The sequence below is a fragment of the Nerophis ophidion genome, linkage group LG17 (assembly GCF_033978795.1).
Source record: "Nerophis ophidion isolate RoL-2023_Sa linkage group LG17, RoL_Noph_v1.0, whole genome shotgun sequence".
Lineage (NCBI taxonomy): Eukaryota > Metazoa > Chordata > Actinopteri > Syngnathiformes > Syngnathidae > Nerophis > Nerophis ophidion.
Window position 1 is genome coordinate 11,425,474 of NC_084627.1, and position 27,518 is coordinate 11,452,991.

The 27,518-nt window shown below is 43.7% G+C and overlaps 3 protein-coding genes across 3 annotated transcripts in view; 2 read left to right on the plus strand and 1 right to left on the minus strand.

Moving 5' to 3' along the window:
- Positions 1 to 3,152: 3,152 nt before the first annotated feature.
- Positions 3,153 to 3,846, minus strand: ufc1 (ubiquitin-fold modifier conjugating enzyme 1). The gene has a single exon (XM_061876271.1). It carries the CDS (start codon positions 3,743 to 3,745, stop codon positions 3,236 to 3,238), a length of 510 nt encoding a protein of 169 aa, XP_061732255.1. The 5' UTR covers positions 3,746 to 3,846; the 3' UTR covers positions 3,153 to 3,235.
- A 3,065-nt stretch (positions 3,847 to 6,911) lies between these two features.
- ythdc1 (YTH N6-methyladenosine RNA binding protein C1) lies at positions 6,912 to 22,768 on the plus strand. Its single transcript, XM_061876272.1, has 16 exons — positions 6,912 to 7,131; positions 11,449 to 11,550; positions 11,636 to 11,931; positions 14,217 to 14,613; positions 14,700 to 14,762; positions 14,841 to 14,923; positions 14,997 to 15,105; positions 15,197 to 15,314; positions 18,182 to 18,266; positions 18,356 to 18,510; positions 21,576 to 21,652; positions 21,787 to 21,823; positions 21,916 to 21,955; positions 22,031 to 22,093; positions 22,157 to 22,348; positions 22,489 to 22,768. Exons 1-16 carry the CDS (start codon positions 7,104 to 7,106, stop codon positions 22,663 to 22,665), a joined length of 2,022 nt encoding a protein of 673 aa, XP_061732256.1. The 5' UTR covers positions 6,912 to 7,103; the 3' UTR covers positions 22,666 to 22,768.
- A 298-nt stretch (positions 22,769 to 23,066) lies between these two features.
- LOC133536078 (multidrug resistance-associated protein 1-like) overlaps positions 23,067 to 27,518 on the plus strand; it is a 73,268-nt gene continuing 68,816 nt past the window's right edge. Inside the window, exon 1 of the mRNA XM_061876275.1 lies at positions 23,067 to 23,338. Coding sequence (XP_061732259.1) covers positions 23,297 to 23,338 — 42 coding nt within the window. The 5' untranslated portion in view covers positions 23,067 to 23,296. The remainder of the gene's footprint in view (positions 23,339 to 27,518) is intronic.

The following is a 27,518-nucleotide window of genomic DNA, read 5'->3' on the forward strand; positions in this document are numbered from 1 at the left end:
TTTTATTTCTAAGAGAGACAAAACTCAAATAGAAGAAATCCAAGAAAATATTTTAAAGACTTGGTCTTCATTTGTTTAAATATATATATATATATTTTTTTTTACTTTGCTTCTTATAACTTTCAGACAGAAAATTTTTGAGAAAATATACAACCTCAAAAATGATTTTAGGTTTTTTAAACACATATACCTTTTTACCTTTTAAATTCCTTCCTCTTCTTTCCTGACAATTTAAATCAATGTTCAAGTATTTTTTTTTTTATTGTAAAGAATAATAAATACATTTTAATTTAATTCTTCATTTTAGCTTCTGTTTTTTCGACGAAGAATATTTCTGAAAAATGTCTTCAAACTTATGATTGAAATTCCAAAAAATTATTCTGGCAAATCTAGAAAATCTGTAGAATCAAATTTAAATCTTATTTCAAAGTCTTTTGAATTTCTTTTAAAATTTGTGTTTTTGAAAATCTAAGAAATAATGATTTGTCTTTGTTAGAAATATAGCTTGGTCCAATTTGTTATATATTCTAACAAAGTGCAGATTGGATTTTAACCTATTTAAAACATGTCATCAAAATTCTAAAATTAATCTTAATCAGGAAAAATGACTAATGATGTTCCATAAATTATTTTAAGTTTATCAAAAACATTCGAATTAGCTAATTTTTCTCTTAATTTTTTCGGTTGAATTTTAAAGAGTAGAAATTTTAGATAAACTATGTTTAAAAAATAAATGTTCATATTTTATGTGTTTTCTCCTCTTTTAAACTGTTCAATTAAGTGTTTTTTTTCCATCATTTATTCTCTACAAAAAACCTTCTGTAAAAGGAAAAAAATGTACGACGAAATGACAGACAGAAATACCCATTTTTATATATATATATATATATATATATATATATATATATATATAGATTTACAGTCCATCCATCCATTTTCTACCCCTTATTCCCTTTTTTAGGGTCGCTGGTGCCTATCTCAGCTACAATCGGGCGGAAGGCGGTGTACACCCTGGACAAGTCAATACCTCATCGCAGGACCAACACAGATAGACATCCATACATCAATTTTCTACCGCTTATTCCCTTTTGGCGTCACGGGGGGGCGCTGGCGACTATCTCAGCTACAATCGGGCGGAAGGCGGCATACACCCTGGACAAGTCGCCACCTCATCGCAGATAGACAATTTACCGAATTTCCTTGAATTGCCGCAGGGCATATAGTAAGCGCCTGCCTAGAATTACTGCCGGGTAAAACTCGCTTCACAAAATAATTAGCGCACTTAGTATTACTTCCTGGTCAAACTCTTGACGTCACGAGTGACACTTCCCCTGTCATCATTTTCAAAATGGAGGATGCTTATTTCAATACCGGTAATTTGAAATGGCATTAAGGGAAGTAGATTAAGAGCTATTCAGTAGGATTTAAAGTCCAAGCTTACATCACACTCAAATTTTTACTGCATACCTTTGGTAAGTGCCGGAGTGAGAAGAGGTTTTGAAATAATTAGCGCATGCTTACTTTTACCGCATGCCTTTGGTAAGTGGTTTTAAATTAATTAGCGCCCCGGCGGCAAATCAAGGAAATACGGTATTTAGTCAGTCTACCCCAGAGCAGCTGTGGCTACTGATGTAGCTTACCACCACCAGGTGTGAATGAATGTGGAGTCCCACTTCTCTGTGAGCGCTTTGAGTGTTTAGAAAAGCGCGATATAAATCAAAAATGTTTTTATTTTTATTAAAGGTAAATTGAGCAAATTGGCTATTTCTGGCGGGCTTCACGGTGGCAGAGGGGTTAGTGCGTCTGCCTCACAATACGAAGGTCCTGCAGTCCTGGGTTCAAATCCGGGCTCGGGATCTTTCTGTGTGGAGTTTGCATGTTCTCCCCGTGAATGCGTGGGTTCCCTCCGGGTACTCCGGCTTCCTCCCACCTCCAAAGACATGCACCTGGGGATAGGTTGATTGGCAACACTAAATTGGCCCTAGTGTGTGAAAGTTGTCTGTCTATCTGTGTTGGCCCTGCGATGAGGTGGTGACTTGTCCAGGGTGTACCCCGCCTTCCGCCCGATTGTAGTTGAGATAGGCGCCCGCGACCCCGAAAGGGAATAAGCGGTAGAAAATGGATGGATGGATAATGGGAAGAAGATTAAGAGCTATTCAGTAGGATTTAAAGTCCAAGCTTACATCACACTCAAATTTGTACTGCATACCTTTGGTAAGTGCCGGAGTGAGAAGAGGTTTTCAACTAATTAGCGCATGCTTACTTTTACCGCATGCCTTTGGTAAGCGCAGGGGTGAAAAGTTGTTTTAAATTAATTAGCACCCCGGCGGCGAATCAAGGAAATACGGTATTTAGTCAGTCTACCCCAGAGCAGCTGTGGCTCCTGATGTAGCTTACCACCACCAGGTGTGAATGAATGATGGGTTCCACTTCTCTTTGAGCGCTTTGAGTGTTTAGAAAAGCGCGATATAAATCCATTTTTTTTTTATTATTAAAAGGTCAATTGAGCAAATTTCGCTATTTCTGTACCGATCCGTTGTGGTGAAGAAGGAGCTGAGCCGGAAGGCAAAGCTCTCAATTTACCGGTCGATCTACGTTCCCATCCTCACGAACTTTGGGTCATGACCGAAAGGATAAGATCACGGGTACGAGCGGCCCAAATGAGTTTCCAGGTCTCTCCCTTAGAGATAGGGTGAGAAGCTCTGCCATCCGGGAGGAACTCAAAGTAAAGCCGCTGCTCCTCCACATGGAGAGGAGCCAGATGAGGTGGTTCGGGCATCTGGTCAGGATGCCACCCGAACGCCTCCCTAGGGAGGTGTTTAGGGCACGTCCAACTGGTAGGAGGCCACGGGGAAGACCCAGGACACGTTGGGAAGACTATGTCTCCCGGCTGGCCTGGGAACGCCTCGGGATCCCCCGGGAAGAGCTAGACGAAGTGGCTGGGGAGAGGGAAGTCTGGGTTTCCCTGCTTAGGCTGTTGCCCCCGCGACCTGACCTCGGATAAACGGAAGAAGATGGATGGATGGATGGCAATTTATTTAAGTGTGTATCAAACTGGTAGCCCTTCGCATGAATCAGTACCCAAGAAGTAGCTCTTGGTTTCAAAAAGGTTGGTGACCCCTGCTCTACTTGAATCAAGAACGTGATAACAGTTCGGATGATAACATTTATTTTTGTTATGTGTTTGCTAGTTCCGGAAGTACGTCCCGTGAAAAGTGTCCACGCGTCATTGGCGTCACTCCGCGTTGCGCTGCTGCTCCTTGTGGATGACGTGACCCTTGCTGATCAGGTCCGGGATCTCCACGGCCATCCACGGTCCGAGTCCGAGGGCCATCAGGTGGGCCAGGCCGAAACGCGGCGCGTTGCGGGCCCACAGCGGCGCGAAGTGTTCGGTCAGGCAGATTTTCCCGCCGCGGTACATCTTGGCCGTCTTCCCGTCCAATTCCGGCACCGCCACTTCCGGCGCCGTGTCCGGGTACGTCACCGGGATGTCGAACTCCAGGCGGAACTCGTAGCGGAGCAGCTCGTGGATCAACCAGAACGTGCCGGTCCAACGCGTGCCGTCCGCGTTGGACTCCAGGCGGAACCAGTCGTTGTCCGCCGCCTTGTTCTGCTCCACGAAGTGGATCAGAGCCTGGTATTCCTCCTTCAGGCGCTGCGGCCACAGCGTGCGGTCCCGCGGCCCCGCGTGCGTCTTCAGCAGCGGGATCTGAGACACCGCTTTGCGCGTACTCTCGTCCGCCATCGGACGTGTGTGTAAAAGGATCCTGCGACGCCCGCTAACCACCGAGCTCGGACTGAGACGCCACTCGTAGTTCCGCTCGACGAAAACTGACGTGGACTTCCGGTGTGGAGCTGTTTCCGTTATGTCGCTTTCAAAATAATGTCGATGTTTTGATTGATGGATACTTTTATTATTTCTATGGGGGGCGGCATAGCTCGGTTGGTAGAGTGGCCGTGCCAGCAACTTGAGGGTTGCAGGTTCGATTCCCGCTTGTGGCATCCTAGTTACTGCCGTTGTGTCCTTGGGCAAGACACTTTACCCACCTGCTCCCAGTGCCACCCACACTGGTTTAAATGTAACTTAGATATTGGGTGTCACTATGTAAAGCGCTTTGAGTCACTTGAGAAAAGCGCTATATAAATATAATTCACATTGGGACGGCGTGGCGCGGTGGGAGAGTGGCCGTGCGCAACCCGAGGGTCACTGGTTCAATCCCACCTAGAACCAACCTCGTCACGTCCGTTGTGTCCTGAGCAAGACACTTCACCCTTGCTCCTGATGGGTGCTGGTTGGCGCCTTGCATGGCAGCTCCCTCCATCAGTGTGTGAATGTGTGTGTGAATGGGTAAATGTGGAAGTAGTGTCAAAGCGCTTTGAGTACCTTGAAGGTAGAAAAGCGCTATACAAGTACAACCCATTTATTAGTAGATTGCACAGTACAGTACATATTCCGTACAATTGAGCACTAAATGGTAACACCCCAATAAGTTTTTCAACTTGTTTAAGTCGGGGTCCACGTTAATCAATTCATGGTACAAATATATACTATCAACATAATACAGTCATCACACAAGTTAATCATCATAGGACTGTCTTGGTTGACAAGACTCTGCAGCATCGCGTGGACATCGGGGGCGGTACCTCTGGATTGGCAGACCGGGGTGGTGGTCCCTCTCTTTAAGGAGGGGGACCGTAGGGTGTGTTCCAACTATCGTGGGATCACACTCCTCAGCCTTCCCGGTAAGGTTTATTCAGGTGTACTGGAGAGGAGGCTACGCCGGATAGTCGAACCTCGGATTCAGGAGGAACAGTGTGGTTTTCGTCCTGGTCGTGGAACTGTGGACCAGATCTATGCTCTCGGCAGGGTTCTTGAGGGTGCATGGGAGTTTGCCCAACCAGTCTACATGTGCTTTGTGGACTTGGAGAAGGCATTCGACCGTGTCCCCCGGGAAGTCTTGTGGGGAGTGCTCAGAGAGTATGGGGTATCGGACTGTCTTATTGTGGCGGTCCGATCCCTGTATATATACACACATGTATGTATATATATATATATATATATATATATACACATACATATATATACATACATAGTTTGTTTGTAATGATATAAATATATATACGCATATATATATATATATATATATACATACGTACTTTGTAATAATATAATAATAACTTTGATTTATATCGCGCTTTTCTAAACACTCAAAGCGCTCACAGAGAAGTGGGACTCAACATTCATTCACACCTGGTGGTGGTAAGCTACATCAGCAGCCACAGCTGCCCTGGGGTGCACTGACGGAAGCGTGGCTGTCAGTTTGCGCCTACGGCCCCTCCAACCACCACCAATCATTCATTCATCATTCATTCACCAGTGTGAGCGGCACCGGGGGCAAAGGGTGAAGTGTCCTGCCCAAAGACACAACGGCAGCAATTTTTGGGATGTCAATAGGTGGGAAGGGAACCCGCAACCCTCAGGTTTCTGGCCGGCTGCTCTACCCACTACGCCATGCCGTCCCCGTAATATATATATATATATATATAGCGATGAGGTGGCGACTTGTCCAGGGTGTACCCTGCCTTCCGCCCGATTGTAGCTGAGATAGGCGCCAGCGCCCCCCGTGACCCCGAAAGGGAATAAGCGGTAGAAAATGGATGGATGGATATATATATATATATATATTAACCGAAGGAGCGTTCAAAACAAGATGGAATAATCACAACGCCTCCTTTAGAAACCAGGCTTTGCGGAATTCTACAGAACTCAGCAAGCACATTTGGAACCTCAAAGACAATAATGTTGAATATTCAATAACATGGCAAATTCTTGCATCCAGCACACCTTACAACAGTGGTAATAAAAGATGCAACCTATGCTTTAAAGAGAAACTGTTTATTATATATCATCCAGATCTATCATCCCTCAACAAGCACAGTGAAATCATTTCAACATGCCACAGACGGAAATACCTCCTAGGTAACTTATGAGCCAATCACCACGCCTGCCTGTACCCACCCACTCTGTGCCCTATATAAACCATTGTATGTGAATGCTTCCATTAAAATCTCCTGATGATTGAGGGAACCCCTCATGAAACAGTTCTGTAGAGACGAAGTAGTCTTGTGATTTTTCCCACACCTACATATTGCGCTCCACCACGGTATCGAGCACTATTCTCTGGATAATCCAATCAAAACATATATATATATATGTATATATATATATATATATATATATTATTATTATTTTAAATTATTATCACAAACAAAGTGCAAAGCCATAGACTCACTCAACTTCAGTAAATAACGATCTGTGTTGGCTCTGTGATGAGGTGGCGACTTGTTGGTCCTGTGATGAGATGGTGACTTGTCCAGGGTGTACTCCGCCTTCCGCCCGAATGCAGCTGACATAGGCTCCAGCAACCCCGAAAGGGACAAGCGGTAGAAAAACGATGGATAGAACTTAAATTTGGAACACAGCATCATCATTTTCACAGCTTTTTGGTTGTTAGAGGCAGAGGGTGTTTTAACGTAGAGTTCGAATTATTTTTTAAAGGCACAAAAAACTTACATTTATGAATATAAAACTTAACCAATAGTATAATGAGGTCGCAAAGGTAAAATTACTTATAAAAATTGTTTTCATACAGTGTAAATCCAAATAGCACATATTTAAAACAAACACAAATTTACTATTCAGCATTTTTTTTCTTCAACTTTATTTCAATAACAATACGATGATAAAAAAATAAAAAAAAATTAAAAAAAACATTTATTTTGTAATTTTTTTCAAAATATGTACATAAAAATTAAGTAATTACCACACCAAACTAATAAAATCATATTACAAGTTACTTTTATAAGATATGTCTCTGATGTTGCTTGTGTATTTAGTTCTCTGGCCACGTTTGCGTCGCCGTTTTACCGGAAGTCGCCGGGTTACCCACTTCCGGTACGAACAGCCTTCTATTTTCTCACCGTAGCTCCCAGTCCATTCTTCGGATTTTTCGATAGTAACGTTCGTTATTGTTTATTTTTTAAACCCGTTCGTGTCGATACCGGTACCGGGGTTGGAGGCAGGGGACGTCGGAGCGGCTAAGATGGCGGCCGACCGCCGCGAGGAGAAAGGTAAGCTGGAGTGTTGGAGTTAGCCTTGTTAGCTAGTTAGCTCTTAGCTTCTCTTTGTTCTGACCAACCTGCTGTTGCTAATTACAAATCAAAGTTGTTGACCTCTTACTTTTTATTCCCAGATATGTGTGTCGTTCACAAACATCTATTTTTATTTTTTAACCACGGCCCTAGTCTGCTGTGGTGAAATTATTGTGTTCAACCGCCGATGACCCGACCAGAGAATGATGTCAACAGCATCTAACTCTAAAATTATTTGACTTCACCTACGAAATAATGTCACTTTTTATATAATACAATGAGGAATGTCTGATTCTTAATCAACATGGCTGATAAACATCAATCAATCAATCAATGTTTACTTATATAGCCCTAAATCACTAGTGTCTCAAAGGGCTGCACAAACCACTACGACATCCTCGGTAGGCCCACATAAGGGCAAGGAAAACTCATACCCAGTGGGACATCGGTGACAATAATGACTATGAGAACCTTGGAGAGGAGGAAAGCAATGGATGTCGAGCGGGTCTAACATGATACTGTTAAAGTTCAATCCATAATGGATCCAACACAGTCGCGAGAGTCCAGTCCAAAGCGGATCCAACACAGCAGCGAGAGTCCCTTTCACAGCGGAGCCAGCAGGAAACCATCCCAAGCGGAGGCGGATCAGCAGCGCAGAGATGTCCCCAGCCGATACACAGGCAAGCAGTACATGGCCACCGGATCGGACCGGACCCGATCGGACCGGACCCCCTCCACAAGGGAGAGTGGGACATAGAAGAAAACAAAAAGAAACGGCAGATCAACTGGTCTAAAAAGGGAGTCCATTTAAAGGCTAGAGTATACAAATGAGTTTTAAGGTGAGACTTAAATGCTTCTACTGAGGTGGCATCTCGAACTGTTACCGGGAGGGAATTCTAGAGTACTGGAGCCCGAACGGAAAACGCTCTTTAGCCCACAGACTTTTTTGGGGCTTTGGGAATCACTAATAAGCCGGAGTCCTTTGAACGCAGATTTCTTGCCGGGACATATGGTACAATACAATCGGCAAGATAGGATGGAGCTAGACCGTGTAGTATTTTATACGTAAGTAGTAATACCTTAAAGTCACATCTTAAGTGCACAGGAAGCCAGTGCAGGTGAGCCAGTACAGGCGTAATGTGATCAAACTTTCTTGTTCTTGTCAAAATTCTAGCAGCCGCATTTTGTACCAACTGTAATCTTTTAATGCTAGACATGGGGAGACCCGAAAATAATACGTTACAGTAGTCGAGGCGAGACGTAACAAACGCATGGATAATGATCTCGGCGTCTTTAGTGGACAGAATGGAGCGAATTTTAGCGATATAACGGAGATGAAAGAAGGCCGTTTTAGTAACGCTTTAAATGCGTGACTCAAAGGAGAGAGTTGGGACGAAGATAATACCCAGATTCTTTACCGTGTCGGCTTGTTTAATTGTTTGGTTGTCAAATGTTAAAGTTGTATTATTAAATACAGGTCGGTGTCTAGCAGGACCGATAATCAACATTTCAGTTTTTTTGGCGTTAAGTTGCAAAAAGTTAGCGGACATCCATTGTTTAATTTCATTAAGACACGCCTCCAGCTGACTACAATCCGGCGTGTTGGTCAGCTTTAGGGGCATGTAGAGTTGGGTGTCATCAGCACAACAGTGAAAGCTAACACCGTATTTGCGTATGTCACCTAGCGACAGCATGTATATGCTGAAGAGTGCAGGGCCAAGGACCGAACCCTGGGGAACTCCACACGTTACCTTAACGTAGTCCGAGGTCACATAAAAGTACATTCAATACACAATTGTGATCATTAGTTTAAGTCTCAAACCTTTTATATGGACGATTGAGAATATGCCACAAAGACTTTTGCAATGAAGAAAGATCAATGCTTAAGGTGTTATTGTCATAAATATGGACTCACCAACTCAGCTTCTACAGTCAACACAGCTTAATGACAAATAATCCGGCGCTGGAAGTCGGCTCTATGAAGTTACAAATAGGCATGTAGTTTAAAATCCATCAGCACAATATTTCAGGTGAAACCAAGATTTAAAACCTACCTCGAGCAGAAATACAATCGATCTTCCCTCACGTCCTGGTTCCTGGCTACTTCCTGCTACCGGCTTATAAGCACCACTAATTGGACCGCGGCGGTCACGTGACGAAGACGAGTGCGCCGAGCTCCCGAAGAGTAAACAGAGCAAGAGCATACCATTCATTTCCTGCTACCGGCATACAACTAAAGCTGATTGGACTTTGGCGGTCACATGACCAGGAAGAGCACAAAGAGTAAATAAAAAGGCAAGAGCCTAATAGTCTCCACTTAATGTATGTAAGTATTTGACACCTGTGTTACATTAGGAAAAGCTATGCAGAACGTAACTAAAACTGAACTGGGTACAAAGTAAACAAAAACAGAATGCTGGACGACCGCAAAGACTTACTGTGGAGCAAAGACGGTGTTCACAAAGTACATTCATTTTTTTTTTAATTCATTCATTTTTTTGTTTATCTTCTTCATTGATGTGCATCTTTGATCGATTGACAATTATACGATCATACATTTACACTCCAATGCCTAAGAAGGAGCAGGATGAAGAAAAATCTTATATTTTCCTGCCCCCTTCAACACAATACGTAGTCTTACTTAATGGATATCATTTAAGGTTTAAGGTTTTACTACTTACGTATAAAATACTACACGGTCTAGCTCCAGCCTATCTTGCCGATTGTATTGTACCGTATGTCCCGGCAAGAAATCTGCGTTCAAAAGACTCCGGCTTATTAGTGATTCCTAGAGCTCAAAAAAAGTCTGCGGGCTATAGAGCGTTTTCCGTTCGGGCTCCAGTACTCTGGAATGCCCTCCCGGTAACAGTTCGAGATGCTACCTCAGTAGAAGCATTTAAGTCTCATCTTAAAACTCATCTGTATACTCTAGCCTTTAAATAGACCTCCTTTTTAGACCAGTTGATCTGCCGCTTCTTTTCTTCCTCCTATGTCCCCCCCTCCCTTGTGGAGGGGGTCCGGTCCGATGACCATGGATGAAGTACTGACTGTCCAGAGTCGAGACCCAGGATGGACCGCTCGTCGGGACCCAGGATGGACCGCTCGCCTGTATCTGTTGGGGACATCTCTACGCTGCTGATCCGCTTGAGATGGTTTCCTGTGGACTGGACTCTCACTGCTGTCTTGGAGCCACTATGGATTGAACTTTCACAGTATCATGTTAGACCCGCTCGACATCCATTGCTTTCGGTCCCCTAGAGGGGGGGGGGTTGCCCACATCTGAGGTCCTCTCCAAGGTTTTTCATAGTCAGCATTGTCACTGGCGTCCCACTGAATGTGAATTCTCCCTGCCCACTGGGTGTGAGTTTTCCTTGCCCTTTTGTGGGTTCTTCCGACGATGTTGTAGTCGTAATGATTTGTGCAGTCCTTTGAGACATTTGTGATTTGGGGCTATATAAATAAACATTGATTGATTGATTGATTGATGATCATACAAACCAACAAATACATCCAAATATAATGAAAACAAACAAAAAAACACAAAAAGTGCAAAACTTCATGAAGTACAAAGCAAACAAAATAATAATAATAGATATGATATACACCTCACAGGATAATACAAAACCAGACAAAAAAAATAAGTAAAATAATAAATATAAAGCAAAATGTAAACAATTATGGCTGTCCACATGATCTTATTTTTCTGTCTTTATATATTTGTTTTAATTGGAATATATTTTTACAGTCTTTTATCTCATTGTAAAGAGAATTCCTTAGTTTAACCCCCACCACTGTTATACACGTTTGTTTTACACTGCCTTAGGGCTGATGGACGGATGGGCATTGCTGAAGAGCTGCAGCCCTCCGCCGAAAAACCTGCCCTAAGGGATTCACAGCAAGGGCGTTGGATGGGGGTCTAATTTATTATTATTAGTATTATTATTTTTAGTTGACCAGCACAATAGTGTGAATTATATTTATATAGCGCTTTTCTCTAGTGACTGAAAACGCTTTACATAGTGAAACCCAATATCCAAGTTATATTTAAACCAGTGTGGGTGGTACTGGGAGCAGGTGGTTAAAGAGTCTAAACGGCAGTGACTAGGATGGCGAAAGTGGGAGTCGAACTTGGAACCCTCAAGTTGCTGGCACGGCCACTCTACCAACCGCCCGCATAGCAATAACTAACTTTTATGTTGCTTCAATCTCATTTTGTGCAGCAACAAATGACTGTCGGCTTTTATGGAAACGAAAAGCTTAATTTCACATAATCATGTTTACTTTGTGAAATGGCAGAGGGCGAGCTCAACGTTCTGGAAGATATTTTGACGGAAGCTCCAGATCACGATGATGAGCTTTACAACCCCGAAACCGAGCGAAATGTCACAGACAAGAAAGGTACTGCTCATCCTCCGCTAAGATTCTACCTGCACTTTCTGTTTGTGATTTTTTTTCTTTAAACATTTTTTTGCCGTCGTTCTAGGAGCCAAGCGAAAGAGCCAACATTCAGAGAGTCACAATCGGAAGAGGCCGCGGACCTCTTCTAGCCACGCCCCCTCCAGGTCATCCCTCAGCAATAAGAGAGGCTCAGGTGGTCCTCTCTCGTCTTCGTCCTCCAAGAGGGTGGCAAGCAGTCCACATGGCCGCCGCGGAAGCTACCGTGGCGATTACTACGAGGATCGAAAGAGCCGTAGAGGAGCGAGAGACGCCACCCGGAGCCGAGTAAGCGAGGTCGCTCGACGTCAACACTCTCCCAGAGACTTGGCAGGTGTCAATCAGGTAGGGCTGGGCAATATATCCAATATACTTGATATATCGTGAGGGGTCTCAAAACAAATACAATATTAGCCACAGGCAATCACACATTTTCATTAATATCAGCCGACAACCCATTTAACAATTGCTATGTTGGTTGATCTACTAAGAAGTTGCTAGCTGCTAGCAGCTAATAAGTGGCTCCCCCTTTCTCTGTGATAAATCAACTTGCAACAGTAGATGGAAATAACTTTGGTCTTGTGGAGAGAGCGACCTGCCAGGGCTTTTGAAACTAAACGTGCCATTCAATGCAGTCATCCCTCGCTACATCGTGCTTCACTACATTGCCTCCTATTCTTGTGTTACGCGTGTTGTATTTGTACTATTTTGTGGTGATTGATAAAGACAGTCATCGTCCGTTTCCGGGTTAAGGGTAACAATGCTAACAATACTGCAGCTAGTTTTGGCGCTACCGTATCTTTTCCGTGACAAGTCGACACATTTTTTTGTAGAACGGCATTTAGTTTTTTTCCCCTGCCTCATTAATAACACATCTTCATAATGGTGACAATTTGACGTGAGATGTACCAGAACCAGCAAGCCACTTCATGCTCACACGACTGCTATTAGAACTCTGCTGGTTCTAGGATGCGTTTCATCCAGTTCCACTTGACATAGGTGAGCCTTTGACGTGAGTCATAGTGGACACGTGATGCTAACAACGACTGTCAAGTAGACCCAAGTTTTTGGAACACACACGTCCCTGGTTTCAGCCCATCGAAACCCAAATAAACGAGGAATGACTGTATTTTTTTATCAATTTTTGCTCGCTATTCCTGGCTCAACATCAGCAGGAAAGCCGCAGCTTTTAACTCGGCACAATATGGATTAAGGGCGCATCCAAAAATAATTGTATTGTTTTGAAGTAAATTGTTATCGTGTTAACGTTGACAGCCGTACTAAAGGTACAATGGAGGGAGACCTCTGTTGTTTGGGTGGAACCCCCCTTGCCTGCAGTTATTGGTTATTGAGGCACATGGAAGCCCTAAGTGTGTTTTGTTAGTTTTTTTTTAGTTTAGTCTTTATTTGAAGGGACTGCACAGAAACATTAAGCTGAAAGACAAATATGTTCTGTACCAGATTATAGCTAAATAGCTAATTTCCATCTGCAGTCCATGGTTACCTAAATTAAAGGGATACAAAAATCATGCAATAAAATGATGACAATAAAATGATACCATAGCATGTAATCAAATTAAGAGAAGTTATAAAATGCCATTTCATGTACACATACTTAATATACAATGCAACCACACCTCATTTATATCATCACACAAAAACAATATATGCTCTTGTTCACATCTGTCATCAGTTGTAAAAAAAAAACCATAATTTTAACAGACACACTTCACAATTTACAACAAAAATGCTGTCATGGACAATTATACGATCATACATTTACACCCCAATGTAAATGTAAATAAATATAAATTATAAATAGGAATGAGGTAGATCTCCTCGACCTGGTCAATGGAAAAGTAGCTCGCCTGCAGAAAAAGTGTGAGCGCCCCTGGTTTAGTCCAACCCTAACCCTAACCACTATACAGTGTACATCCACGATTAAACTACTGACTAAACTACTACCACAACTTGGTTTACTATTTATAAGATATAATAATGGAGGGTTACTGACTAAACCAGCATATTTATCCATGCTGTCATGGATAAATATGATACATATTAAGTTGATCTGTCAAACATAGTGCCCACCTTACTGACCGTGTGGGCAGCTTTGATTGCTCCAAAGCCACTTGTGAACTTCAATTGTGAATGAAGAGTAATCTGTTGAGACTTTTCAAGTATGTTGTGAGATCGTTTCATTCCTTTATGGCTTTATATGAAAAGGCTGATTGTGCAAAAGATGTTTTACATTTGGGTACGCTACACTGCCCCCTGGTGGAGGCTCGTGTGTTTCTAGTTGTCACAGCAGATGTAAACTGGACAAAGTGCTTAAGTGGCGCTGGTGCAGTGTTATTTAGAATTCGATGGGCCATTCGTATTGATGCTAATCTTTGAATTTTAGCTAAGTTTAACAATCTATATTTTTGGAGAACTAAACAGTGATGGTGGTGTTGTGGTTTTCGGTCAAGGATTTTGAGCGATTGTTTGTGCAAAGTTTCCAATGGCCTCAGTGTCCTGCGACCAACATGTTATACAATAATAAAAACGGGACATAATCATTGCATTAAAATAAGTTTGATTTGTGTCAGAGCTTCTCTTTATCCCTGCTCCTTTTTTTGCATGTTTAGAAGCATCTGCGTGGCGAGCGTCACACAAACCCCGCCCACCGTCCAGAGGTGAACCAATCAGAAGACGAGGTTGCCCCAGAGTATGGTTCAGAGCAGCGATCAGGAAGCTCGTCCCCTGCTGCCTCTCACGAAGAGGAAGAAGAACAGGAAGAGGACGACGAAGAAGAAGGGGAGGAGGAAGAAGGCGATGAAGAGGAGGAGGAAGAAGGCGACGAAGAGGAGGATGAACAGGAGGAGGAAGATGAGGATGGAGAGAAGGAGGAAGAGGTGGAGTACGAACGACGGGGCGAGGCTAACGACTATGATACCCGCAGTGAAGCGGGCGATTCCCGCTCTGCGTCCTCCATCAGTTTCTCCGACAATTCGGCGCGCTCTGTCTCAGGCTCTGACGCCTCAGGTAACCGTGGCAACGACGGCACGCTTTCTCCAATGTATACCTGTTAAATTTCTAACAAAGTCTTTCATTTTTGGGGGGGGCAAAAGGTTCAGAGAAGAAACGTGACAAGCTCTCGTCGTCTGTACGAGCTGTCTCCAAAGGGATGGAAAGTAAGTCCGTTACTTCCTGTCATTCGTCGTCCTCGCTTCGTGCTGCGGCCATAGTGACCGTCTTCCTGTTTGTACCAGATTTCCGTTACATCATGGAGGACGCCCGCTTCTTCCTCATCAAGAGTAACAACCACGAGAACGTCTCTCTGGCGAAAGCTAAAGTATGCAAACATGCTGGCTATTCTTTTCCAAGCTGAACGCCACTTTCAGTAACACGCGCATGATGTCCTCCAGGGCGTTTGGTCCACGCTGCCTGTCAACGAGAAGAAACTCAACGCAGCTTTCCGCTCCGTCCGCAGCGTCATCCTCGTCTTTTCTGTGCGGGAGAGCGGCAAATTCCAAGGTGAGATAAACGTACAGACAAAGTCGGACACTAAATGAACGCTAGTCGTTTGGATCTTAAAGGTTGCTTTTTCCATCATCTGCTCTTTTAGGTGTTGCTCGCTTGGCTTCTGAGTCTCAGCACGGCGGATCTCCCATTCACTGGGTTCTTCCTGCTGGCATGAATGCCAAGATGCTGGGCGGAGTCTTTAAGATCGATTGGCTGTGCAGGTAGGCAATAATTGAGCAGCGAACTACTCATTCCAGAATTGACATCATTAGTGTCGGGGTCAGGGTCGTGTATAAATAGAGTATGGCAATATCCTCAATGATTGGTCAGAAGGCGCCATGGCTACCAACTTTGAGCTGATCCCATGTGTTTGGGATGCTTTCTCCTTCATTTTCGCTGTGTAAAAATGGAGCAGCTTTACCCGCAAGAATTGTGGAAAGCTTTCACATCGATTTTCCCACAACACGGAAAAAAGACAATTATGGGAAGTGAAGTTTTTCGCAAACACTGGAGAGCCTCCGATTACAGCGTCTTGTGTGAGGTAAATACACAACGTCTGCGTTTTCTTCAGAAGAGAACACACAGGAGCTAATACAAATAAGAACAGAAAAAATTAATACATTAAAACACGGTATGATCCGTGCCAGAGCTTGGTCCGTATTGCCGGCAGTAAGTCAGACACGTTTCCAGTAAGTGTCGGACTCCGCCAAGGCTGCCCTTTGTCACCGATTCTGTTCTTAACTTTTATGGACAGAATTTTTAGGCGCAGTCAAGGCGTTGAGAGGATCCAGTTTTGGTGGCTGCGGGACTAGGTCTCTGCTTTTTGCAAATGATGTGGTCCTGATGGCTTCATCTGGCAAGGATCTTCAGCTCTCACTGGATCGGTTTGCCGCCGAGTGTGAAGCGACTGGGATAAGAATCAGCACCTTCAAGTCCAGATCTATGGTTCTCACCCGGAAAAGGGTGGAGTGCCATCCATCTCCAGGTTGGAGAGGAGACCCTGCTCCAAGTGGAGGAGTTCAAGAACCTCAGTTTTGTTCACGAGTGAGGGAAGAGTGGATCGTGAGATGGACAGGCGGATCGGTGCGGCGTCTTCAGTAATGCGGACGTTGTATCGATCCGTTGTGGTGAAGAAGGAGCTGAGCCGGAAGGCAAAGCTCTCAATTTACCGGTCGATGTACGTTCCCATCCTCACCTATGGTCATGAGCTTTGGGTTATGACCGAAAGGACAAGATCTCGGGTACAAGCGGCCCAAATGAGTTTCCTCCGCCAGGTGGCGGGGCTCTGCCTTAGAGATAGGGTGAGAAGCTCTGCCATCCGGGAGGAACTCAAAGTAAAGCCGCTGCTCCTCCACATGGAGAGGAGCCAGATGAGGTGGCTCGGGCATCTGGTCAGGATGCCACCCGAACGCCTCCCGAGGGAGGTGTTTAGGGCACGTCCAACGGCCCTAAACACCACACAGGGGAAGACCCAGGCCATGGGGAAGACCCAGGACACGTTGGAAGACTATCTCTCCCGGCTGCCCTGGGAATGCCTCGGGATCCCCCGTAAGAGCTAGACGAAGTCTGGGCTTCCCTGCTTAGGCTGCTGCCCCCGCGACCCGACCTCGGATAAGCGGAAGATGATGGATGGATGTGTATGAATGTTAAATATGTCTAATCTGTACTGTTAAACTGCTCACACAAAATGGTTGATGGTTGATTATATGACCGAAATAAACTTATTTCATTCATTCATTCATATGGCCAGCAAAAGCCTGGAAATAATGTGTGTCAATAAAATACCCTATATTTTCTTTCTTTACTTTCTTATTTTCTTACTAAAGGTATCAGGGTTTTTTTGTAGTTTGACACGGATAAGAATAGTGTCCAATATTGCCATGAATATTATCATCTACCTTTTTTGTCAAAATTCAAATAAATACTTAAATATCTGCGTAACTTATGATTTCCAAGCAACACTAAAAATGACTACTAGATTTTACTGTATAATTCAGGGAGTTTTTTACAGCATATTACAGTAAGTTGAAAAAAAAAACATTTTTTTTTTTAACAGTAAAATTCTGTCAACTGAGCTGTCATTTTTTTGTTTGTTTTTTTACTGTAAAAATGATTTAATGGTACCACATTTTATTAAGATAAAAAATGGCAGCCAAGATGCCAAAATAAAATTAAACAGCGGTAGTGTATTTCTATTTACATAAAAAAAAAATGACCATATATATTTTACAGTAAAAGTCTGTCAACTCAGCTGCCAGGTTTTTTTCTGTAAAAAAACTGTGGTAAAACCCACAGATTTTTTTAACTCTTATGTATTTTTTTTTTTTTAATATTTAAATTCATAAGCAAATTCATTAATTATTTACTGAACCCCTTGTTCACCCCATGGGAGGTGAGGGGAGCATTGGGCCGCGCCGGGGTATAATTTTTGGTTATTTAACCCCCAATTCCAATTGTTGTTGACCAAAAATCACTCCAATTCTTTACTGCTCACCAGTGTTACCATAGATGACTTATTGTGCAGAAATATGGGGAAATAAGTGCAAAAGTACACACTTATTAGCATGTTACAAAAAACTTAGAATAATACATGATGCGCGATACACAGAGTGATTAGAAATACATTGGAGGCAGAAGCCACAGTTGACATACTCCACACAAAAGTCACACTTTCTCTGGGATTGTTGGTCCAAAGCTAATGAAGATTTTGACAAAATGAAGGTAATATATTAGTTGTTGTTTTTTTGTGATTTTTTTTTTTTTTTACGTTTGTTGACAGCGGGCTGTTCACGAAACACTGTAGGAATGTAGCAACATAGTATGTCTAATGCGGCCGCAAATTCTACTTTCAGGAAATAGAAGCATGTATGTTTAGAACTATTTATAGACATTTTGGTTTAATTTGTCCAAAAAACTAACATCAAAACGACAACAATTGCATGTATCTAGGCACAGCCGCACACATCCTTGGTAGCCAACATGGCGCCTGTTGTTTAGTTGGCCACACTCTCTTTATACAAGACTCTGGTCAGGCTTCTTCCGCACTGCCCCCTAGTGGTGTCCTCACATCTTTGAATATCCTCAACAGACGAGAACTTCCGTTTACAAAGACAACTCACCTTTTAAATCCCTGGAATGAAAACAAGCCAGTCAAGATTGGTCGTGATGGACAGGTCAGACTTGAAGAAAAAAACACTTTTTTTTTTTGTTGTTTCTTCGTGTCTTCCAAGCAGCGTAATCATAAAATTTTGTAATTTCTCAGGAAATCAAGCCGGACATCGGCGGCCAGCTCTGTTTGCTGTTTCCATTGGACGAAAGCGTAGATATTCACCGGGTGGCTAGCCGTATTCGTCACAAGCGTCGGACCCCGTCTGCCACACGGCCTCGTGGCCGACCACCTCTGCGGGAACCGGGAAGGTTAGCCAAACGCCAAGCTCCTCCTCCCACTTCCTGTTGTTCTGCTCCTGCTTCAACCGTGGCGCCACCTGCCGCCGGACATCGGAGACCCCCGCTGCGTTTAGCCACTGGCTAGCATTGAGCCGAATCCGGTCGGGGTCATTGTTGCTCTCCCAGTCTGGAGTTTTCCGCTGGAGTGACGCCTCACTCTGCGTCCAACATCTCGGTTCAAAGTTGATGAGTGAGGCAGGAAGTTGACGTTGCTGAGGTGGTGCTCAGCTAACAGTCATGGTTTAACTTTTTTTCCTTTGCAGGAGTTAAAGTCATAAGAAGGTGAAATTAGCTAAATGTTTGGCATCTAAATGGACTGTTGCTGAGCCTTTCAGAGTAAAAGCAGAAAGGACGAGCACCATTGGCTGGACTAAAGGAGCAGGATGGGGAAAGGGAGCTTAAACAGAGAGGGACTGTGATCTTCCTTGGACTGTTTCTCTTCTTTTTTTTTTTTTTTTGGAAAAGAGGGCAGGTTGGTCATGTTTGCAGGGGGTGGTCCACTGGACTCGTTCTGATGAGGGGGTGACAAATTGTCCAATCAGGTAATTGCGGAAAAGATGGACTTTTAGGAATGGGACTGATACGGTTACCCCTCACATGGGAGAACAGTTTAAAAACCCTGGTGTCCCCCTCTATCAGGCCAACACACACACACGCACACACACACATGCTTAGTAAGGACGGTGTTTTTGGGTGTGTGTGTTGCTCTCTAATGAACTGAGTGTGTATTTGAAGGACTAAACGACAAAGTCTGCAGAAGCGGGTCTTTACCACGGGTTGGGCTTTGTTTATTCTCTGACAGGACTGCACCACCAAACCATCAGTACACCTTCATCTTTTCCAATTAAGAGGGTTTATTTAAAAATCCTTTATCATGGACGGATAAAATCGAAAGTCCACATTTACCTCAAAAGCGGTATGTTGACGCCAATATTTGATATGTTTTGTTAGTTGTTGTTTTTATAACAATATGATTACTACATAGCTTTGGAAACTTTCTTAAGATGAACCAGGAAATACACTTGGGAACCAGTGAGACAAGCTGGGTGATTTCATGGACCAACTGGGTAGACTTGGTCACAATCGTGGAGGCAAACTGGGTAATCTAAGGCACTGACCGAAAAGACTTGGGGATTACTGGTAATAAGTGGGTAGACTTAGGGAAATGTAACCATCAGGAAGAGCAAGGAATAGCCCACAAATAGACTTGAGAACCATCCAGTTAGGCTTGGGTACCAGTGGGACAAACTGGGTAAACTCTTGTGACCAACTAGATAAAGGTAACAATCATGGAGACAAAATGAAAACTGTATGGTCTCAGAATGGAGTTGGGGGCCAGCGGGATGGACAAGATGCACTAGGAAGCATCCAGGGATACCTAAGAGCCAGAAGGACATAACTCGGCAGCATCCAGGTATACTTGGCAACCAGTAGGACTGACTAGGTAAACTCTGCATCATCCAAGTAGACTTTGGGACCAGTGGTACAGACTAGGTAACAGTGACACTATATGGGTAAACTTGGGGACCAGGGTGACCGCCTAGGTAGACTCTGCATCACCCAGATAGACTAAAGAGCCAGTGGAATAAGACTGCAGCAATCAGATAGACTTCGGGAACAGTGGGATCGACTAGGTAGGCCTGACACCCTACAGTCAGACCTGGGCACCAGTGAGACCAACTAAGTAGACTTGGAGATCGGTCGAACAGACCATAGAATTGGTCTGTTCTAGGTAACGCTAAGGACCAGTGGGACCAACTTGGTTTACTCTGCAACATATTGGTAGACTTTAGGGCCAGTCGAACATACTAGGTAGACTCTGCATTATTTCAGGTAGACTCTGGGGCCAGTAGGACACACTAGGTAGACTCTACATAATTTCAGACAGGCTCTGGGGCCAGTGGGACACACTCGGTAGACTCTGCAACATCTTGGTAGACTTAAGGGCCAGTGGGACATACTAAGTAGACTCTGTCTCATTCCAGGCAGACTCTGGAGCCAGTAGGGCACTGGGTAGACTGAAATATTTCAGGCAGACTCTGGGGCCAGTAGGACATACTAAATAGACTCGTCATCATTTCAGGCAGACTCTGGGGCCAGTGGGACACACTAGGTAGACTTTGCAACATCTTGGTAGACCTAAGGGCCAGTAGGACACACTAAGCAGACTCTGCATCATTTCAGGCAGACTCTGGGGCCAGTAGGACATACTAGGTAGACTGAATAATTTCAGTCAGACTCTGGGGCCAGTAGGACATACTAGGTAGACTCTGCATTATTTCAGTCAGACTCTGGGGCCAGTAGGACACACTAGGTAGACTCTGCAACATCATGGTAGACTTAAGAGCCAGTAGGATACACCAAGTAGACTGTCTCATTTCAGGCAGACTCTGGGGCCAGTAGGACACACTAGGTAGACTCTGGGGCCAGTGGGACTAACTCTGTAGACTGCATGTAGACTCTGTGGCCAGTAGGACACACTAGGTAAACTGTATTATTTCAGGCAGACTCTGGGGCCAGTAGGACATACTAGGTAGACTCTGCATTATTTCTGGCAGACTCTGTGGCCAGTAGGACAGACTATGTAGACTCTGCATCATTTCAGGCCGACTCCGGGGCCAGTAGGACATTCTAGTTAGACTCTGCATCATTTCAGGCAGACTCCGGGGCCAGTAGGACATTCTAGTTAGACTCTGCATTATTTCAGGCAGACTCCGGGGCCAGTAGGACATACTAGGTAGACTCTGCATCATTTCTGGCAGAGTCTGGGGCCAGTAAGACATACTAGGTAGACTCTGCATCATTTCTGGCAGAGTCTGGGGCCAGTGGGACTAACTGGATAGACTCCGCCACATCTTAGTAGAGTTGGGGAGCAGTAGGACGACTTGGTGTTTGTCTTGAGCTATAGTATTTTCAGAGAATTGGTTTCCTGTGGAAAGCGTTGTTAAATGAATGTCACACAAATGCTGCTGTGTGTGTGTGACAACAAGCGGGCGTGTGTGTGGATGTCTTACCTGTCAACTTGTCCCACGTAGGCGTCGTCTTGAAGAGTTCGACCTTCATGGCAGGAAGCGACCTCGAGTCGAGTGCCCAGACTTCAACCAGCGACCAGGTTGTGAAATGAAAGTGGAAAGGGAAAAAAAAAAACAAGGCTGAAATGTTCTTTGACATTGTGTAGTTAGTCGTTGGGCCCCACACACCTGTGTTGCAACTTAACAGAAGAATCTCATTTGAATTCATTTCCAGGGTTCATCCAGGACCTGCGAAACCAGCCGGTGGACAGGTGAGTGGGCGGAGTCAGTCTAGCGGTGATAAAGATCAACGTCAAAAGCTTCTTATTTCTGCTGTGGTCGTCTTGCCTTCTGGCTTTTTCAGGCGCTTCTCCAACGTGAGACGAGACGGTTTCCTTAACGGGGTGAGTGCTTGGCTCGTGCCGCCGCCACATCTTTGTTAGCGACACTCTTAACGCTCGCTCCCTGTTTCCTGTCAGTCTTACTACTATATGAGAGATTATCAACACAACGTGGGACCGCCGCCCCCTTGGCAGGCAATGGTACTTTCCATTTGTTGAAATGAAGGTCGACGTCTTTAACTGACTCCCATATGACATCTTTAGGTGACGTACCCCGGCGTGGAGCAGCCACCCAACCACCACCCACCTTACTACCATCACAGCCACGCGCCGCCCCCTCCTCACCAGGCATACCACCACCACCACCCCCCTATGCCCCAGCACGAGGCTCCGCCCCCTCGCTTCAGAGACAAACAGCGAGTTGTACCGCAACATCGTGCCTTTGCTTCCAGTCCAGTGAGTCTCTTCTAGTTCTGCTGTGAAAGTTTGAAAAAAAAATCCACTTTCTGGGGGCGTGTCTAACCTTTTTTTACTCCCAGTCATGACAAAAGGATATTCTGTCTTCATCGGAGTCTTCTTTTGTGTCCTCCGCGCAGCACGACTACGACATGCGCGTGGACGACTTCCTGCGGCGGACGCAGGCGGTGGTGAGCAGTCGGCGAGAACGAGAGCGACAGCGTGAACGCGAGCGGGCCGCACCCCGACGCGAGCGAGAGCGAGAGCGCGGCAGGGACCGAGACCGGGATAAAGAGAGAGGACGCTACCACAGATGATGCGGTGATGTCATTTCCTGTCACAGCCAGTGATGTTTTTGTTTGGTGTTTAAAAAAAAAAGTTGAAAGACAACATCATCATGTTTTATTGTCGAATAGAAAATGTTTTTCATCACAGCAGCAAGATGTAAAATGTTTATTTTAGTGTACCTTGACTTCCCAGAATCCTCTGCTGCACGCGCTCTATTTCAAGCTTCTTTTATTTGTCAAATGTTCCAGTTTTGCCTCTGAAAATCCAATAAATTCTGTGGAAAAAAATGTTTGCTTTTCTGATATTTTACTTTCTTTGTAATTCTCTGTTCAACAAGCTAATAAGTTTGATGGTTGTGCTAGATGGCGTGTCACATGACTCAACCCACGCCGTCACAGATGGGTGAGACTCCTCATATTTGATACATGACCGTTCACATGTAAGAAGTTACCAGGCTAACTTTCTCTTGAACTTTCAGCACCAGATGGGGTCAGTAATGAAGACTCATCCAACTCACTGTGTGTGTGTGTTCATGTATGTGCGTGTGTGAGCGCGTTATTTGCCAGGTTGGTGCTAAAGACTTCAACTTGGCATCCAAGCAGAGCAGCAGTCTTTAAAAAGACGAGTGAAAGAGAAGCCCAAACCAGCCCAAGAAGACAAATGGAGGATTTGTGTCGCCTGAGCGGTTTGGATCCTTTATGGGTGAGTTGAACTATTTCAAAGCTGGCGCCATTGATTGATTGATTAATTGATACTTTTATTAGTAGATTGCACAGTACAGTATATATTCCGTACAATTGACCACTCAATGGTAACACCCGAATAAGTTTTTCAACTTGTTTAAGTCATGGTCCACGTTAATCAATTCATGGTATAACTATACACTATCAGCATATTACAGTCTTCACACAAGTTAATCATCAGAGTATATACATTGAATTATTTACATTATTTACAATCCAGGGGGTTGAGGTGCGGGGGGTTAGGTTCGGTTGTTATCCATCAACAATTGCATCATCTGAGAAATGGACAGTGAAACAGTGTAGGTCTGACTTGGTAGGATATGTACAGCGAGCAGTGAACATGGTGAGTTCAGAAAGCACAAAAACCAGTCTAGACATATGGTTATTTACATTTCATTAATTACACTCCGGGGAGGTGGGATGTGGTGGGGGGAGGGTGTTAGTCTAGGGTTGTAGTTGCCTTGAGGTGTTCTTTTAGTGCGGTTTTGAAGGAGGGTAGAGATGTACTTTCTTTTACACCTGTTTATATATATATATATATATATATATATATACATACATATATATATTCACTATTGACCACAGCCACATCAATGCTTTACAAACTATACACACACAGAGAGAGAGAGAGAGAGAGCCCGGCACCCGGTCAAAATATTTTTATTCAATGTGGCCTTTGAGTCAAAAGATCTAATACAAGGTGCTCAAAAGTGTATTCACATTAAGGGAAAAAAAAATCCTTTTTTAAAAAGTTTTTTTTTTTCAGAATCATTTTTTGGAATAAAATAATTAAACAACTATTATTGATAATGTTGCATTTGTTGATTTTGGTTTTCCATTTTTTTAGTGTTGAATTTCATTAGTATTGTATTAGTACAGTGGGGCAAAAAAGTATTTAGTCAGCCACCGATTGTGCAAGTTCTCCCACTTAAAATGATGACAGAGGTCTGTAATTTTCGTTATAGGTACACTTCAACTGTGAGAGACAGAATGTGAAAAAAAAATCCAGGAATTCTTATTGTAGGAATTTTAAAGAATTTATTTGTAAATTATGGTGGAAATTAAGTATTTGGTCACTTCAAACAAGGAAGATCTCTGGTTCTCACGGACCTGTAACTTCTTCCTAAAGAAGCTCTTCTGTCCTCCACTCATTACCTGTATTAATGGAACCTGTTTGAACTCGTTATCTGTATAAAAGACACCTGTCCACAGCCTCAAACAGTCAGACTCCAAACTCCACTATGGCCAAGACCAAAGAGCTGTCGAAGGACACCAGGAAAAGAATTGTAGACCTGCACTAGACTGGGAAGAGTGAATCTACAATAGGCAAACAGCTTGGTTTGAAAAAATCAACTGTGGGAGCAATTATCGGAAAATGGAAGACATACAAGACCACTAATAATCTCCCTCGATCCGGGGCTCCACGCAAGATCTCATCCCGTGGGGTCAAAATGATCATGAAAACGGTGAGGAAAAATCCCAGAACCACACGGGGGGACCTGGTGAATGACCTGCAGAGAGCTGGGACCAAAGTAACAAAGGTTACCATCAGTAACACACTACGCCGACAGGGAATCAAATCCTGCAGTGCCAGACGTGTCCCCCTGCTTAAGTCAGTGCATGTCCAGGCCCGTCTGAAGTTTGCCAGAGAGCACATGGATGATACAGCAGAGGATTGGGAGAATATCATGTGGTCAGATGAAACCAAAATAGAACTTTTTGGTATAAACTCAACTCATCGTGTTTGGAGGAAGAAGAATACTGAGTTGCATCCCAAGAACACCAAACCTACTGTGAAGCATGGGGGTGGAAACATCATGATTTGGGGCTGTTTTTCTGCTAAGGGGACAGGACGACTGATCCGTGTTAAGGAAAGAATGAATGGGGCCATGTATCGTGAGATTTTGAGCCAAAACCTCCTTTCATCAGTGAGAGCTTTGAAGATGAAATGAGGCTGGGTTTTCCAGCAAGACAATGATCCCAAACACACAAAGGAGTGGCTCCGTAAGAAGCATTTGAAAGTCCTGGAGTGGCCTTACCAGTCTCCAGACCTCAACCCCAAATAAAATCAGTGGAGGGAGTTGAAAGTCCGTGTTGCACGGCGACAGCCCCAAAACATCACCGCTCTCGAGAAGATCTGCATGGAGGAATGGACCAAAATACCAGCTACTGTGTGTGCAAACCTGGTAAAGACCTATAGTAATTGTTTGACCTCTGTTACAAAGTATTGAGTTGAATTTTGGTTATTGACCAAATACTTATTTTCCACCATAATTTACAAATAAATTCTTTAAAATTCCTACAATGTGAATTCCTGGATTTTTTTTTCACATTCCGTCTCTCACAGTTGAAGTGTACCTATGATGAAAATTACAGACCTCTGTCATCATTTTAAGTGGGAGAACTTGCACAATCGCTGGCTGACTAAATACTTTTTTGCCCCACTGCATGTCTTAACTTCTTTGTTTATTTCTAGTGTACAAAGCTGGGATTAATTTGGAGTTGGAGTTGCTCTATTTTCTTTTATAAGATTGTTTAACATACTGTGATTTTTGTTACTAAACTTAAAACAAAAGTTATTTTAAAAGACGTCAGCAGCCACAAAGACATTTTGTAACCCGTAGTAATAATAATAATAATAATACATTTTATTTGGTATAGCGCTTTTATGAATACTCAAAAACGCTTTACAGGATAAAAAATTAAAATATAGGTTGATTGGCAACACTAAATGGTCCCTAGTGTGTGAATGTCGTCTGTCTCTGTGTTGGCCCTGCGATTAGGTGGCGACTTCTCCAGAGTGTACCTCGCCTTCCGCCCAATTGTAGTTGGGATAGGCGCCAGCGCCCCCCGCAACCCCAAAAGGGAATAAGCGGTAGAAAATGGATGGATGGAATATAAAACAGTTAAAGTAATCTGTTTTCAAAAGGTTTTGTTAAAATTAATATACCAAATATGTTACAAGAATTGATTCTAAATTGAATCGTCACCTTTAGAATCGGAATGGAATCGCGAGGTACCCAAAGATTCCCACCTCTACTAGGTAGCCATTTTTATTTTTAACCTGTGTACATTTTAAAGGTTTTAATTGATGGAAAATGGAAAGTGATTGTAGTAAAATTTCAAGAGGGATGCACAAAGGCAGTCATCTCTCAACTATATCAAAATTCCATTGTCTGCATTCTTGTTTATTCTTAGAGCTACTTAAACGGAATTAAAATGGCAGAGTTACTCATTTTGATGACGTTAATTTATTTCACCCAAAGCAAAGAGAATGCTGGAAAATTACAAAATGTTGGCATCCGCATCTCCCGTTGTGTTCATCTCAATTTATATTTCTTTCCAAGAGTTTTAATCCATATTAGAGAGGATTTTTTTGAGTATTTATGTGACTGGGCTTCACGCTGGCAGAGGGGTTAGTGCGTCTGCCTCACAATACGAAGTTCCTGCAGTCCTGGGTTCAAATCCAGGCTCGGGATCTTTCTGTGTGGAGTTTGCATGTTCTCCCCGTGAGTGCGTGGGTTCCCTCCGGGTACTCCGGCTTCCTCCCACTTCCAAAGACATGCACCTGGGGATAGGTTGATTGGCAACACTAAATTGGCCCTAGTGTGTGAATGTGAGTGTGAATGTGGTCTGTCTATCTGTGTTGGCCCTGCGATGAGGTGGCGACTTGTCCAGGGTGTACCCTGCCTTCCGCCCGATTGTAGCTGAGATAGGCGCCAGCGACCCCAAAAGGGAATAAGTGTTAGAAAATGGATGGATGGATGTGACTGGCAGCATTTGACGTCCCACTGGGTCATTATTGTCACCGATGTCCCACTGGGTGTGAGTCTTCCTTGCCCTTATGTGGGCCTACCGAGGATGCCGTAGTGGTTTGTGCAGCCCTTTGAGACACTAGTGATTTAGATTAGATTAGATAGTACTTTATTTATTCCGTCAGGAGAGTTCCTTCAGGAAAATTACAATTTTCAGCACAATCCTATTCAAGATCAGACAAACATTAAAGGGAGACAGAACAGGATCGCTGACGGGTCTGCCGGCTTCCAGCGCCCCTTACAAAAAAAGATGAGATACAGGTAAATAAGGGGGGGGAGAAAAAAATAGAAGATTAAAATAAAATAAAAAAATCTTTTTAGGGC

What these genes read in the sequence shown, in the direction of transcription:
- ythdc1 (XM_061876272.1), top strand. Translation starts at nt 7,104, where the DNA reads ATGGCGGCCGACCGCCGCGAGGAGAAAG. An exon ending in GAGACGGTTTCCTTAACGGG is followed by an intron (nt 21,956 to 22,030) that starts GTGAGTGCTTGG and finishes GTTTCCTGTCAG; the next exon opens with TCTTACTACTATATGAGAGA. An exon ending in GTGCCTTTGCTTCCAGTCCA is followed by an intron (nt 22,349 to 22,488) that starts GTGAGTCTCTTC and finishes TCCTCCGCGCAG; the next exon opens with CACGACTACGACATGCGCGT.
- ufc1 (XM_061876271.1), bottom strand. Translation starts at nt 3,745, where the DNA reads ATGGCGGACGAGAGTACGCGCAAAGCGGTGTCTCAGATCCCGCTGCTG.